The sequence below is a fragment of the Neopsephotus bourkii genome, unplaced genomic scaffold (assembly GCF_033783945.1).
Source record: "Neopsephotus bourkii isolate Nb327-2 ecotype Australia unplaced genomic scaffold, CSIRO-AGI_Nbou_v1 NB_1053, whole genome shotgun sequence".
Lineage (NCBI taxonomy): Eukaryota > Metazoa > Chordata > Aves > Psittaciformes > Psittacidae > Neopsephotus > Neopsephotus bourkii.
Window position 1 is genome coordinate 2,428,175 of NW_026901542.1, and position 14,212 is coordinate 2,442,386.

A 14,212-nucleotide genomic window follows, 5' to 3' on the forward strand; every position below is an offset into this window, starting at 1 on the left:
CCTCACAAAAATTTCATTCAATCTGAAACTGATCCTGAATTCCCTCCTTTAAATAGCTCTAACAAGCCATGCAATACTAGTAAGGGTATTTGAAACTTGGTCCAAAATCTACATGACATCTCGACAGTAATGAACAAAGCCATAATGTTATATTTGTGTTTAATTCATACTGTAGTGACCACATTAGGTTTTCAAAATACTACTTAATTTTCAGTATTCATCTACTCAAGTTTTCTTTTCCGGATCCCAATTTTGCTTTAAATAAATTTTTGGTTCAGTACACAAAATGTAACAGGCATGAAAATCTAGGCAAAATCTAACAGGCATGAAAATATTTTTGACTTTTCAACAAAGTAGAGGAAATCTACTCTCTGGACCAAATATTTAGAACAAACATCTGAATTAATATATTAACTCTCAAGTTATATTTTTTTTAAAAAGCACTAGATGAAGCAGGTAAGAAAGAGTAAGAGAGATGGCTACAATCTGAAAACATCTGTAGAAAGTATTGAAATCGCTCCCCTTCAGTAGTTGCAGGAAGCCTTAATTTATGCAGGTTTAGATCCATTAAAGGCATTATAATCACATTCACAGGTGTGCAAATCAAAATTAATGCATCGTACTTTTTAATTCTGTGTATTTCTAGCATATGGAGCTGTGATGCTCTCCACTGCACTCTCTACCCTTCACCTTGACATATTTCAGTATAAAATTCTTCCAAAACCATGAATAATGAGATTTCATTTCTAAACCCACCATTCAGTAATTTTTTAGATGAACATGATGTGTTGTTCACTCACCAGATATGGGCACACTTGTGACCCAAGACCAAACATGAGTTCACACTGCTTGTTGACATCATACACTGACCCAGGCAGCTGAGAGGAAAGACCATATATTCTTCCACTAGGTTTGTCTAGGAGGCATTCACCGTAACCAGTACTGTTGCAAGAACAGGAATAAAATGTGAGTTGAGTAGGAACCTACTCAATCAACACTCACACATGCATATCTCAGTGAAGTTATGGATTTGCATTACTACCTGCCTATATAATTAATTAAAATTTATGAAATATACTAGGTCACCTGATTTTCCTTTATTGTATTTTGCATTAAATCCACATAACAAAGCTTCAGTTTTTTTGCCTGCTGGCTGTCATTTCTCATTTTCACATTCTTACATGAAAAAAAGAGATGGTACTGCCTAAAGTTTACCTAGATCTTATTTAAAAAAAAAAAAAAAATCCAAAAATAAAGTGTGCCTATTCTGACTTACTAAAATCATACTAAAGATAGTTTCAATAATTAACATCACTGGGTGGAAAAAAAAATAAATCTTCTTAGCTTTACATGTTGAGCACAGCTTTAACAAAGTCATGAATCATCCAAACTGTTAAATACATGTATTTTTCTGGACAACTGAGGCCCTACAAGTCAATCATTAAGCCTAAGAACAGCACAAAACCAGTATTTAAGCAATAACTTTAAAATACTCCTCAGTAATACAAGGAATTGGAAGACAAAACAAACTGACAACAAAAACAAAACCAAACCCAAACCCATAGCATTATATTGATACTTACTCAAGAAATTCAGTGATGTATTTCTGACTGCATTTTGACCAGGTCCATGGACTTGTATGGTAATTTAAAGTTGGAGCCATCACATGGTATTGATGTTTAATCCCAGCTTCTTTACACTTAAAACTGTCATCATGAGGCACATTAAATCTAAAAACCAAACCAGACAAAATCCCAAATTCAGCAATAATTAATTGAAACTCTCTTTGTTGTAGCAGAAAATGCTTGAGGTTTGAGTTTGAGAATGCCTTAAAATTTAACAGGAGATAGTATGACTATCTGACACCATGGCAACAGGCATCTTCAAAATGCCTTACAATATTCTCTCCTTATCCAAAATGCTCCTAATTCCAGGCACAACAGAATTTTACAGTTACATATTTCTTTAGCTCACCAGAAAAATTCCAGTGTTCCCAGAGTATGCTGCTTTGAATGAACAACTTGTCTCCTCAGCTGATTATACAGGACATCACTAGACTGCCCAATATTCACATCGTAACTCTTTCTATTCAGTAACAAAAGCAAACTACAGAGCACATCAAAATCATATTTATGCAACTAACACGTTTTCTTATTTTATATCTAAGTACCATGACAAATGGAAGGTATCTAAAAGAACTTCAGGTACATGAAAATCAATCAGCTAGCTACTGAGTCTGTAACATTACCATTACCTACAGTGTCATGCCACATTGAGCTAGAATAAAGCACCCTTCTGCCATCACTGATGAGGTATGCTTCATAAAATAAAATGCTGTCATCTCCTCTTATTTTTCTGTGTAAAGTATTTCTCTTTGTGTTCCTTTACTTGTATTCTGAAGGGATCGACCACAAGGAGAATATTTCTATATTATATTAACGATTATTTTTTCTTAATAGTAAAGTCCTGTAAGGGCTAGAATGCAGCTGGTGTTATCAGGATTATGTTGCTTAGCTAATACATCTGTCCCAGCTTATATGACAAAAGGAGAGAAGACAGCTCGCCAGTACTTCCCATAATTCAAGATATTATAAAATTCACTTTCTCTACAGCCAGGTGGGGGAGAGTTGGCTCACTGCAAGAGGCAAAAATAGAAACTCTTCTAAAAGGATTTACCAGACTGCACCCTCTTAAAAACATAGCGCTCATCACTAGAAATTGGTCATATTCAAAAGGGAATAAAATAAAAATACTTACTAGGAAACAGATACTTACACGTGTCCAAGTTCATGTGCTATAGTAAAAGCAGCACTCAAGCCATTTTCTTCGCTTATGGAACAGCTGCGTAGTGGGTCACACATCGTACCTAGCTCTGCCAAACCTGCAAAATTGCATCCTTATACAAAAGCTTAACAGAATGAATTTTCACTTAGAAGTGACCTTATGTACGGTACCCAAGTTGAAAGTCACACATCAACTATGCAGCAAATTTACACAAAACAAACCACCTGGCAGCAAAGTATGTGCCAGGGCAGAAGAGCACTGAGAAGTTGATTTTTTTTGTCTGTGTCACTTACATTTTGCATCTATTTTCTGATTTATTCCTAACTGATTTTTTGTCCCTACAGTGAGATTCTCATATATTTTCTGTTATAAAATCATATTGATTAAAAAAGAACAACTCACCAAGAGTATCACACTTCTCTCTTGCTCTGCAGATATCCTCCCTTGAAGAAAAAGAAAAATATTTAAACTGTTATCAAATAAAAGAACATTTTTAAAGTATTTCACTGTTGCTATATAAATTACAGCAATTGCAAATCTCTCTTACAGTCCGTTCGAACAATTTGTGTTCTTTTGAAAGTAATTTAAATTCACCAGACTAAGCTCACTGTATTGATTTATATTTAGCTTGCAAACAAAAAAATCCAAATACTAAGTTATTTCTCTAAAATGCAGAAGGGAGATCAAGCATGAAATGCTGCTGAAAAATGTGCAGATGCCAGTATACTTGAAATGACCTTATGTAGTGGACCATCTGTCAAAATAACAGTGTAAAATTCAGGACAAATATCAAACAGTTTGAAGTGCTGGAGTTTGTCCAACTTGAACAATAGGGTGGTACGGAATGGAAAAAGCAAAAGAGAGAATAGATTTCAGTGAATGAACACCAGAACCAGATACTGTACCTAGTGATAAGAACAGCAGTGTCATGATGAGAAGGGTGAGCATCATCCAAAGTGTTTTGTGCTTGCTGCCATAAGCAAAAATTATGAAGCGTGGTAGCCGCATTAAAAGTGATAGCTGGTCCTTCCTAAAAAGAGATGGCAAAAAAATAAATAAATTAATATTAATGCATTTGCACTCATTACTTTGTTATTTGTGTCCCTAACCTCCAAAACAGTAACTGTGGATGGAAAGGAAGTCGTAAGGACTCAATGCAAGAGTTCACTCACGCACATTTGTAGGATCAAATCTTAATTTCACTATGAGTCATCGGTCATGAGAATTCATTATTTTAACCAATGTTTATGAGCATCTACCATGTGTTAAATACTAAAAAAAAAAAACAATGAAAAAAGCCAACAGAGGTATTTATGATAAATAAATTTAAATATATGTATTTGAAAAGTGAAAACTTCTTACAATCTTAAAATATTATTTGTCAGGGTTGAAAACCCTCGATCAAAATCCTTTATTAAAGCTGTCAGTTCCTTGTTATGTTTCCATGCTTATAACCACAATTTATATATCAGCTTTCATATGGTATCTAATGTATGTCCAGTCAACAGGAGGTGCTAATAGAGACATGGGGAAATACAGGCATTCATAAAGTCTCTGCACTTAAGCCCACATTTGACATTTACAGTCCTATTTAAAAAAAAAACAAAAAACAAACAAAACCAAAACCATTTATAATTAAAGAAAATATTTTGTATTTAAAAATGAAAAGTTTCAAACTTTGGAATTACAATGCTAATTCATATGTTTTGTTTTTTCTATTCAAAATAAATCTTTTTTATATTTATTTTTCCTACCTGTTCATTGTGAATTACAATTAATTTTACAATAACTATATTTATAAGATTTCCAATACTTGCATCTTTATAGATTGCTGCGACCTAAAGAGAAAAGAGTCAGATTAGAATACAAAATTCATCTGATAAACCATATATCTTTCTGTCATGCAAACAGGTTATCAAAGAAAAACAAGTTGCTACACAACAGATGCCTCACGCATCCATCCGTACCTTTCCACCCAAGCATATGATGACAAACCCAAAGTAGCTGTTCAGTTTTTAATACTCACACAGCTATAAACTATATTCATTACCAAACATTTAGACACCATGTCTAGTACACTGTAAAACCTGTAGGTCATTGGTAAAATATCAAAGAACAAAAGTAATGCTACATAAACCAACTTAGACCTATGCAGACAATTTGTAGAATCACTATATAAAATATTAGAGGATTTTAGAAAGCAGCTTTGGACCAGTATGTCTTTGCCCTTGCCTTTAATGGAAACTGGACTGAGTTGTAAACCTATACTGATAATATACACAACACACACAAATGATCCTTTCCTCATTTATAAAATTTGTATTTACATACCCAACAGGCTTTTTTTTACGTAATTTTTCAGCCAGTAAAGGTCACGATTCAATTCCATACACTAAAGTAACCCATTTTCAATGTTATTCTTCTCTAAAAGCAATAAAAAAGGTTATTCATTCTCAATAACTTCAGACATCCAATCCATATGCCTTCTACAATTTCGCTTAAAGCAGACCTATCTAAGCAAGATTTGCCACCAAACATGGAGGTACTGGCTTTCCTCCGTCCTGGCTTGTGCCAAAGCTGCAAGGCTACACAAGTGAGAAAATCAAGAACCGATCCAGCTGAAAACAAATTCTTTTTTCTTTTTTTTTGTATCATGTTATAATGCTCAACATGATCTCATTCCTGGCATCAGCTCCTCTGACACAGGTGCTGACAGAGGGAAAGGTGCATAAGAACTGACTTCTTTCGAAAGCAGCCTACACTTGAACTGGCTCAAATTTCTTATGAAATTACAGCCTTGCTGTGTATGAATCCTATGTACCTGAGACCAAGTAATTCTGTTATAAGCTGGAACTGACAGAGTATTGGCTCCCAACTCAAACCCTCCTTTTCTCTAAAATGGAGAGAACATAATGCACAGCATTGTCCTTCATTCTTTTATTGATACACAAGCTGGAAATAGAGGATTTGATAAGGGCAAGGAAGGAGATGCAGTTTCAGAACCCATGTGGAGAGCACATTTCAGAGCAGCACAGGTATTGTCTGCTTTCCTCTATATGGTCTCTGTTTTTGGTTACTGACCAGCAATTGTCCAATTATTCTCAGGTAAAAATAAGGAGCATCTCTCAAAGGAAGAGTTCAATTAGGCATAGACACATTCAAACACCTTTACCCAAGAAAACGCGCCTCTAAAACCTCAAGCACTATTTAGACAAAAAGTGTTACCTGATTTTGAATCTACCATTTTGCTACTATTGAAACCACTTTTAAACTGCCACAAACTACTGAGCTCATAATGTCTTCTTATAGTTTCAGGTCCACTTGGATAAACAGTCATTTTTGACTGACAGTCAACAATCCTTGAATGAACTGTTGTCTTAGGTAAGCTTGTGCTAAACATACAAGTAACACTACTCCTATTAACTTCACATTTGAGTTCAAGTATGGATCCCTTGTCTCATGGGAACTTGTCATGATCTCCAAACGTTTAGTTATTACCACTGCTTTCAAAAGATCAGAAATCAAGATGCTGTGTTGATAATGATATACCCTTATGTAATGGTTCTGGCTGGCATAATTTTCTTCATAGTAGCTAGTATGGGGCTATGCTATGGATTTGTGCTGAAAACAGTGCAAATACTGGGATGATTTGGTTATTGCTAAGTAGAGATTACATAGTGACAAGGCCTCTTCTGCTCCCCATCCTATCCTACCAGCAAAGGGGCTTGGGGTGCACAAGGAACTGAGAGGGATCACAGCCAGGACAGCTGATTCCAACTGACTTAAGGGATATTCAATCCTGTATGGCATCATGCTCAGCATATAAAGCTGGGGGAACAAGGAAGAAGGAGGGGATGTTCATAGTGATGGCATTTGTCTTCCCAAGTAACTGTTATGTGTGATGGAGCCCTGCTCTCCTTGAGATGGCTGAACACCTGCCTGACCACGGGAAGGGGTAAGTGAATTCCTTATCTTGCTTTATGCGAGCACCTTCCACTTTACCTGTTAAGCTGTCTTTATCCTAGTGAATGAATTTTCTCACTTTTACTTTTCCACTTCCCTCCCCCATCCTGCTGAGGGGAAGGAAGGAAGCAGCAGGGTGGTGCTTAGATGCTGGCTGGGGTTAAATCACACCTTACTAATGAAAGAAGCTATATTCTGCAGGCTAGCTGAACGCATGTGAAGAGAAATATTCTGCAGTTGAAAGCCACAAACCAAACCTGAAGTTTTACCTTGGGAACTGTACAGGCTAAAAATCATCAACTGAGACCTCAAATGACAGACCAATGCAGGGAATGATAAAAGATCTGGAATATGAATTTATTAACTTTAGTGGAAGAAAAAAGGTGTAAGTAGCCCCTGCTCCTGCATTCTATAGAGACCTCTTCCACTGCCCTCTTATTGGAAGCAGCAAAGACAAGGAATGATGAAACGAGATAGGAATTTGATAGAATACACCATTTCTTTACAATTTCCAGATTTATTTGCTTTACAGTGATCTAAATCCAGTCTTCGGAGAAGTAGAAGGTAACAGCTAAGACAAAAGGAAATTAGTTTCAAGAGATTTCTCAGACTCCTAAAACCGGAATCCATACCACAGAACAGTTCAGACTGCACAGCAACAAAAGAAGAAAAAAAAAAAAAAATCAAGCTAGGTACCCTTCACTGGAAGAATCCCAGCTTTCATTTCCATGGAATTCCCAAAGACTAAGTCAGATCTTGTCATCACCACAGCTGTGGCTGCCAGATGAGTAGAAGCAACTTGGTCACAACAAAGTTCAGTTTCTCTTGATATCCCTGTTGTAACTGTCCATTAAAAAGGGACTGTAAATTGTGGCAAAATGTCCTATTCAGAAAAGTGGCTAATAAACAACACAATGTGCAGTACAAGTTAGGACCATACCTTGATGAAAATTAAAAATACCAGCTTTTAATACCATGTTATAAATGGCACTATACAATGCCATTTTCTGATTCCAGTCTCACTGCAAGTTAAATGACCTAACTTGATGCTGTCTCAATCCTCTCCTTGAATGCATGGCTGCCCCCTCCCGTGCTCCAACTCTAGCATTCACATGACTAGGCAGTCAGCCAAGTTCATGATCTGAGCTGGCCAACACAGCCCTACCACAGGTGGTTTTGCATGTCAAGTTTTCTTTTCAGAAAGGCAAGATTACATTTTCTTGCTGCAAGCAGACTAATAGCAGACCAAGAAGTTTTTTACTACCAAGCTAACTGTGTAAGCAGCACATTTCTTGAAAAGATATCAATAATCAGGTACCTGGCTCAGAAAATGAGGACAGTACCTTAAAATGTATCATGGAACCAGACTTGATGAGGTTTTGGTGCTTTTACAGTAAATTCCAGTGTCTTAACGAATTATTCCAGTTGCTAAGATCAAGCCTTTGTGTTAGGGACTTTGAACTGTTTAGAACATAATGTGCCTAAAAGAGAGTCCTCCAGCTATTAAGTCTAAGGCGGTACTTACTGCCTGCTCTGCTGATGCAATGCTTGGAGGAACAAGAAAGAACACTGTAGGTTAAGCAATCACAGATTTCTTTATTTTACTTATCATTTCACATTTAATAATGCAACTCTATTGTATTTCAATACAAAAGTTTTTATAAAGTCCTATGACAAAGGTATTCTTTGTTCTCTTAAATACATCTTTCCATCACAACTAGTATTTCCAAGACAGAGTGTGAATACTGTGAATACTCAACTTGCCAAGATTTATGCAATTTTGAAGAGATGAGAAAATACATTCCAGTTCAGTGGGATTACTTACATGCTGAGAGTTAAGCCTTTGCAGGTTGAATTGGATAAGTGACAAGACACTTAAAACCCTACAAATATTTAGCAGTATATTTCATTTCTTATTTTCCACTCATAAAACAATATCCTATAGAAGCAAACTTACTTTGCTTGCTCTGTGGATGCCAATATAAAAAAGAAGAAAAAAAGAAGAAAGAAAAATGGCCCAGGATTTCAAAGGTTCTTCTGGGAGCTGGATGTCTAAGTTTCATTAAAATTTAATGGGATTTACATGCTAAAACTTTTTAGGCTTCTTTAAAATCCAGCCAAAACTGAATATCCTTAAAAGTTTCAGAATGCTTATAAAAGTAGAGTATAATACTTGATTCATTTAAAAAGCCAGCAATATGACACAATACCTCGTAACAGGATGTTATGGGGGTTAACAGGATGTTAATGGCTGCTTGACCAGACACAAGTACCAGTTAAATTTAATAATCAAAGTTATCTGTACATTGGCAGAGAAGATAAAATTTAAGTTGCACTTATTCCCTTCATGGTAATCAAATCAGACTAATAATGGTTCTACTTCAAACACTAATAGGCTGTGGGTCAAGAAATGACCCACCTGCATATTGATGACTTCTAATACAGATTACATAGCAAAGACTGCTAATCATTTGTTTTCCTACTCTTCATATTATTAACAGTTTACTGGAAAAAAAAAAAAAACAACAAACAAAACAAAGAAACCAAAACCCAAACCTACTATGGGGAAGGAGAAGGACGAGTAAAGAAGAGACTGAAGACTATATCTTCATATGCGTTATTTGATTTCAGAAATACATATGTGAGTAGAGAGTTGGACAAGATGACTTTCAAAGGTCCCTTTACAACTTCAAGAAGTGATGTGAGCAGAGATACGTATTCAGGGGTGGGGATTGTGAAGAAAATCTTTCAGAATTATGATCTGAATTTATATTAAAAACCTGCATTTATAGCAATTAACAATTTCTAGAACGAACAACTTAAACTTTTGTTTCAAGATTACCTTCAGAAGTAGCAGTTGTACATGTGGAATAAGAGCTGTCAGAAGATGCCAGCTATGCCTTACTATTTTGCTGTGGTATTCAAAGATTATAGAAGTAGCATCTTATTGCATGCCACTACCTCAGAGCCAGCCCTAAGCCCTAGTTTCATAGCATAGATAAGTAAGCACAAGAATGAAGTCACAAGCTTTTCAGCAAAGAACTGGTATTCTTTCACTCACACGTATATTTTAAATGCTATATCTTAAAAACAGTTCATATATAGACTCTCTTCAGCAGCAATTATACAATGCATACCCTATTAATCTAGTAGAAGTCCAATTATGTAAGTAAAAAGAGAGAAGAAACATTTCCCTGTAAAGAATAGTGGTTGAATATACGACATCTGCAGATGCAGGACCAATGTTTGTTCTGAAGAAAGAAGGTTGGGAATAACACTAGCTATAATCACAACAGTGCCTCATAAAAATTACATAATAAATGTTCTCTTCTATCTTATTGTAAAGTTTTTTCAAAAACAGCTTCTATTTTCAAATGATGATTTAACCATTACATTTGGTTCTTGGTACAGCTCTGGATTATAAAGTAACTTTATGAAAAATGTCATCTTTGGCATCAGTTGTTTCCAGAATAATTCCAAATTGAGTCTGTATTTTAAGTTGAAGAAAAATCCACCTTTCAACACAGATTTTTTTCTATAATACATCTACTTTCAGATCTTTACACTGCTACCAGTAAAAAAAATAAATCAGAAGACTTAATCAAATTAAAGTATGCTAATCTCCCTTAAAATTTCATTATTTCTGTTATAAAGCAATAAAAGAAAATTCCATCTTCTAAATTTAGGTGCCTATATCTGTGTAATAGGTGACAGCACCTCTACTGCCATTAGCTGGAGAGGTAGACTGGTGAGCAGAACTCAGTTCAGTTGCCTAAATACACATTATCTAGTGTCATGTCAGATGCTATAAGTTATCTATACAGAACTGACAGATACGACACATGACCCACGTGAGTCTTGTACACCTCTGAAGCAGCAGTTGAGGCCAAGTCAAATGTTCTATGGCATCCTAAATGGCCGTAGACACTTATATAAAGCAAATCAACTGATCTCAGTGGAAGCTAGGAAGCTATTCTATTCATCCTAAAGTAGATGTCTATAACTGGTTAAGCAACTAGTTCTCTTATTTAAAGCATATCTCTACAGATACCTGTATGTAGGTGTTTTAATTCGCCCAATATTAGATGCAGTTTCATACAAATTAAGCTTCTTAAGCTTAAGGGAAGGACAGAAATCTAGAAATAATTATTATGCAGACTATTTTAGCAGCCTTTTCCTAAAAGAATAGTTAAACAGACGTCACAATAACCCTTTGATTTTACAGAGCTTATTTTACTAGATCCTGAATCAATACAAGAAATGACTTTCGGTTCAAGAGAGAATTCACCACAGAAAGAGCTCAACTAAATGACACCAACTCAAAGTCTGACCCATACTAATTTGAAATTACTGGAAAAGTTAGGATTATTATAAACAAGCATTTGTTCACAATGCCTTTTAACCTCTGCCTACTGCAATATATTCATACGTTTAACTCACTGAAGCATAAGAATTCTTCAGGATTCAGGAAATAGGTCACACCATTTCAGCTACACTTACTGCATTAAATTTAAAAGATCTTTAATTTGAAATTTGGGCCCTACTTTTCTTTAATATTTTATGGGACCTCTTTCTTCTAATACAGATTTGAGTCAAAACACAAGACAAGGAGGTTGCAGAAGAGAAAATGACAAAACAGAAATAGCTGAAATTGGTAATACTTATGAGCTTAAGTTTACTTACTATTGACATCAATGTTAGTACGTAGTGTTGTAAATTCTGTCCATGGTGATGAACCATTTTGGTGTCAGCTGTAACCATCACTTCTACATATCTTGGATAGGAAAGAAAACGTTTTTTCCTGGAATGTGGATTGCCACCATCCTCTATAGACAGGTTATTTAAAGCATACTCTAAACTGAGCGACTTCTGTAAAACGTTGCTCTCTCCATTTAAACTGCTGAAGGCTGGATGTAGTAAAGTGCTGCTCTTCAATTCTTTTTCTGTGAAGTAAGAGAAGTTTTACTGTTGAATGCAGCTTCTAAATCTAAAGAGACATAGGCAAAAGGCTGTCCAAAATAGACAATATAAACTGCTATTTATGATCTCACTTCCAAGAGAACCAGTCAAGAATTAAAAAAAAACAAAAACAAAAAAAAATGGAAGGCTGTAATAGGAACACCACATTAGACATCTTGTACACACAGTTCTATCATATATGGATTCTTGTTAAATATTAGTTAAGAGATAGCAGTATTATATTTTATAATCCAAACAGGTAGGCTGGAAGGAGGTAAATACTGCAGCTTAAGCAGTGCAATGAAGGAAGCAAGTTAATTAAACAAAACGCATACTTTTACACACAAACCTTTGACACCAACAGAACCAACCAAAACAAACCATCAAAAGACTAGGCTTGAGAACTGAATTCAAGCCCCTATTCATATAAATATGGAGATACTTCACAAGGAAGTATGCATCAAAAGCCCACAGTGACTTCCTTGACAGCTTTGTTAATATCCATTACATAGGATCAGATTCTAAAGGCAATATAGAATCCCCTCAGATACCTCCAAACTAAGTACTGTAATACTTCCAATTATGCTGTACAGTCCAGCCACCAAAGGCTTCTGATGCTTGACATATAAAATCTATGCATTGAACAGGGAGTCATCTTAGCAATAGCCCACATTAACAGAGAAGCATATCTAAATTCTCCAGAACTTAAGCACCTAACTAGACACCTCAGTCCCCTCAGAACAAACCTCCACTGTCTTTCTGGAGGTTTCCTTTTAAAAATGGCTGCCAAAGGATATCTGTCTCCTAATTCTTTTAAAAATTCTAAGCATATTAGATGTGTTGCAACTCAATGAAGAGAACTGGCTGAAGCAATCTCATAAGCACGTTAACTACCAGGTCACAAAAGATATCTGAGATTTCAGAGTACTGGCAAAATGAGAAACAACATCTATATTTAAAGTGGGAGTTTACAGACAACCTGAATTTGTGGACTAGCCATGATAAATTCAATACCAGAACAAGTAAAGTTAATTTTGTTTATTAAAGAAACCAACAAGTGGATGAGGAATAGCTGTCATATTTGTGAAAAATTTCTTATGGCAAACTTAGATGAGCTTCTCTGTATTAAAGAAAGAGGACTATGAAGCAGATGTCCTATCGTGACTTCAGTAAGGCTTGCGCTAGCGTTTCCAGTTAGTTTTTCATCAGCAAGTTAGTTTTGAAGAAACTAGCACAAAGTGAGGAAAAGATTAGTTGGACAATTTAAGAAGTAATTATCATGGTCCAATGTCAAACTAAAAACATGTACTGAATGCTCACCTCTCCATATCCTCTGTCAAGGTTTACTTAACTAATCATAGAGAAACTCTCATGATCATAAGTATTGCTAGATGTATTCTGTTCCTCCCTCCTTGAAGGGAGGATATGAATAACTAGGCAAGACTAGCATTAAAGGACACAAATCTTCAGAAGGTCAAAAATATAACAACACAAGGTTTTTCTCCATTAACATTTCTGCAACTCCACTCACCCAAAAATGACAGTAATCTGTGCCTTACGACCTTTTGCAGTTGCTCCAATAAATGGAAAAGAGGAAAATTGACCATATTCTTAACGCTTGGAGCTTTTTTCTCACTAGGTTGCTCATATTAATAGAATTTTCATACACAACATAGGAAAAAGAAAAACAGAACAACAAACCACACAACAAACTGAAAGACCACTACTTTGGTTCAGTACATATTATCCATCATTAAAAAAGAATCAGGAATAACAACACTTGCTTGATTTTCAAACAAAGTACTAAGCCCTTGTTCTGCAATGACAATCAATGAATAGATAGCATCACCTTCCTAAAACTTTTCACTACAACCTTTTGAATGCAAGATGATCATAACTGTTGCTTTCTGGCCTTAGTATCTATGGAAAAGTAGAATTCTCAACATACTGTTTCTGAGTATAAAATATGCCTTAAGAATTCTATGATTTTTTCAAAATTCAAAAATCAGTAGGCACCCAAGCAACTGGGTGTTTTGCAATTTATACTTTCAAACATCTGAACAGATATTCTTTAAGAAAATGTTGAAATCTTATTATTTTCCTTTTCTTCAGCTAACCATACTAATGCCCTCAGCCTTGCTTAAACATTCCAGAAGTGCAAGTACATTCAAAATGCATAAACACAGATTTCAATCTCACAAAAGATGCAGAATCTTAATTAGACAGGATGTTTTTAAACACCAAGCAGAACCAAATATAAGCTGCTTTGTCCTACTGTGAATCTCCACCCAGTTGTGTTTTCTTTCAAGCCAAATAAACCAAGCCTGTATGCTTCATTCAAAAAACCCCCCCCAAAAAAAAAAGAAAACAAAAAAAAAACCAACCCAAACAAGAAAACAAACAAAAAACAGAAAGGGGGCATTTATATCACTAGGCTTCAAAAAAATTTGTTTCCAACATGATGAAAAACACTTTTAAATAGCACTAGTACAATAGTAAACGTTAA

The 14,212-nt window shown here is 35.4% G+C and overlaps 1 protein-coding gene across 3 annotated transcripts in view; it reads right to left on the minus strand.

Annotated features, from left to right (window-relative positions):
* The window catches only part of ADAMTS20 (ADAM metallopeptidase with thrombospondin type 1 motif 20), an 88,372-nt gene that overhangs the window by 60,005 nt on the left and 14,155 nt on the right, over positions 1-14,212 (minus strand). For all 3 annotated transcript variants that reach the window (XR_009726639.1, XM_061361186.1, XM_061361185.1), the window contains exons 4-10: positions 11,431-11,690; positions 4,539-4,622; positions 3,690-3,814; positions 3,187-3,227; positions 2,776-2,881; positions 1,584-1,730; positions 801-942 (exon numbers count right to left, since the gene is read on the minus strand). Coding sequence is in view for 2 of the 3 variants with exons in the window: in XM_061361186.1 (XP_061217170.1) it covers positions 801-942; positions 1,584-1,730; positions 2,776-2,881; positions 3,187-3,227; positions 3,690-3,814; positions 4,539-4,622; positions 11,431-11,690 (905 nt within the window). In the remaining variant the exon portion in view is untranslated. The remainder of the gene's footprint in view (positions 1-800; positions 943-1,583; positions 1,731-2,775; positions 2,882-3,186; positions 3,228-3,689; positions 3,815-4,538; positions 4,623-11,430; positions 11,691-14,212) is intronic.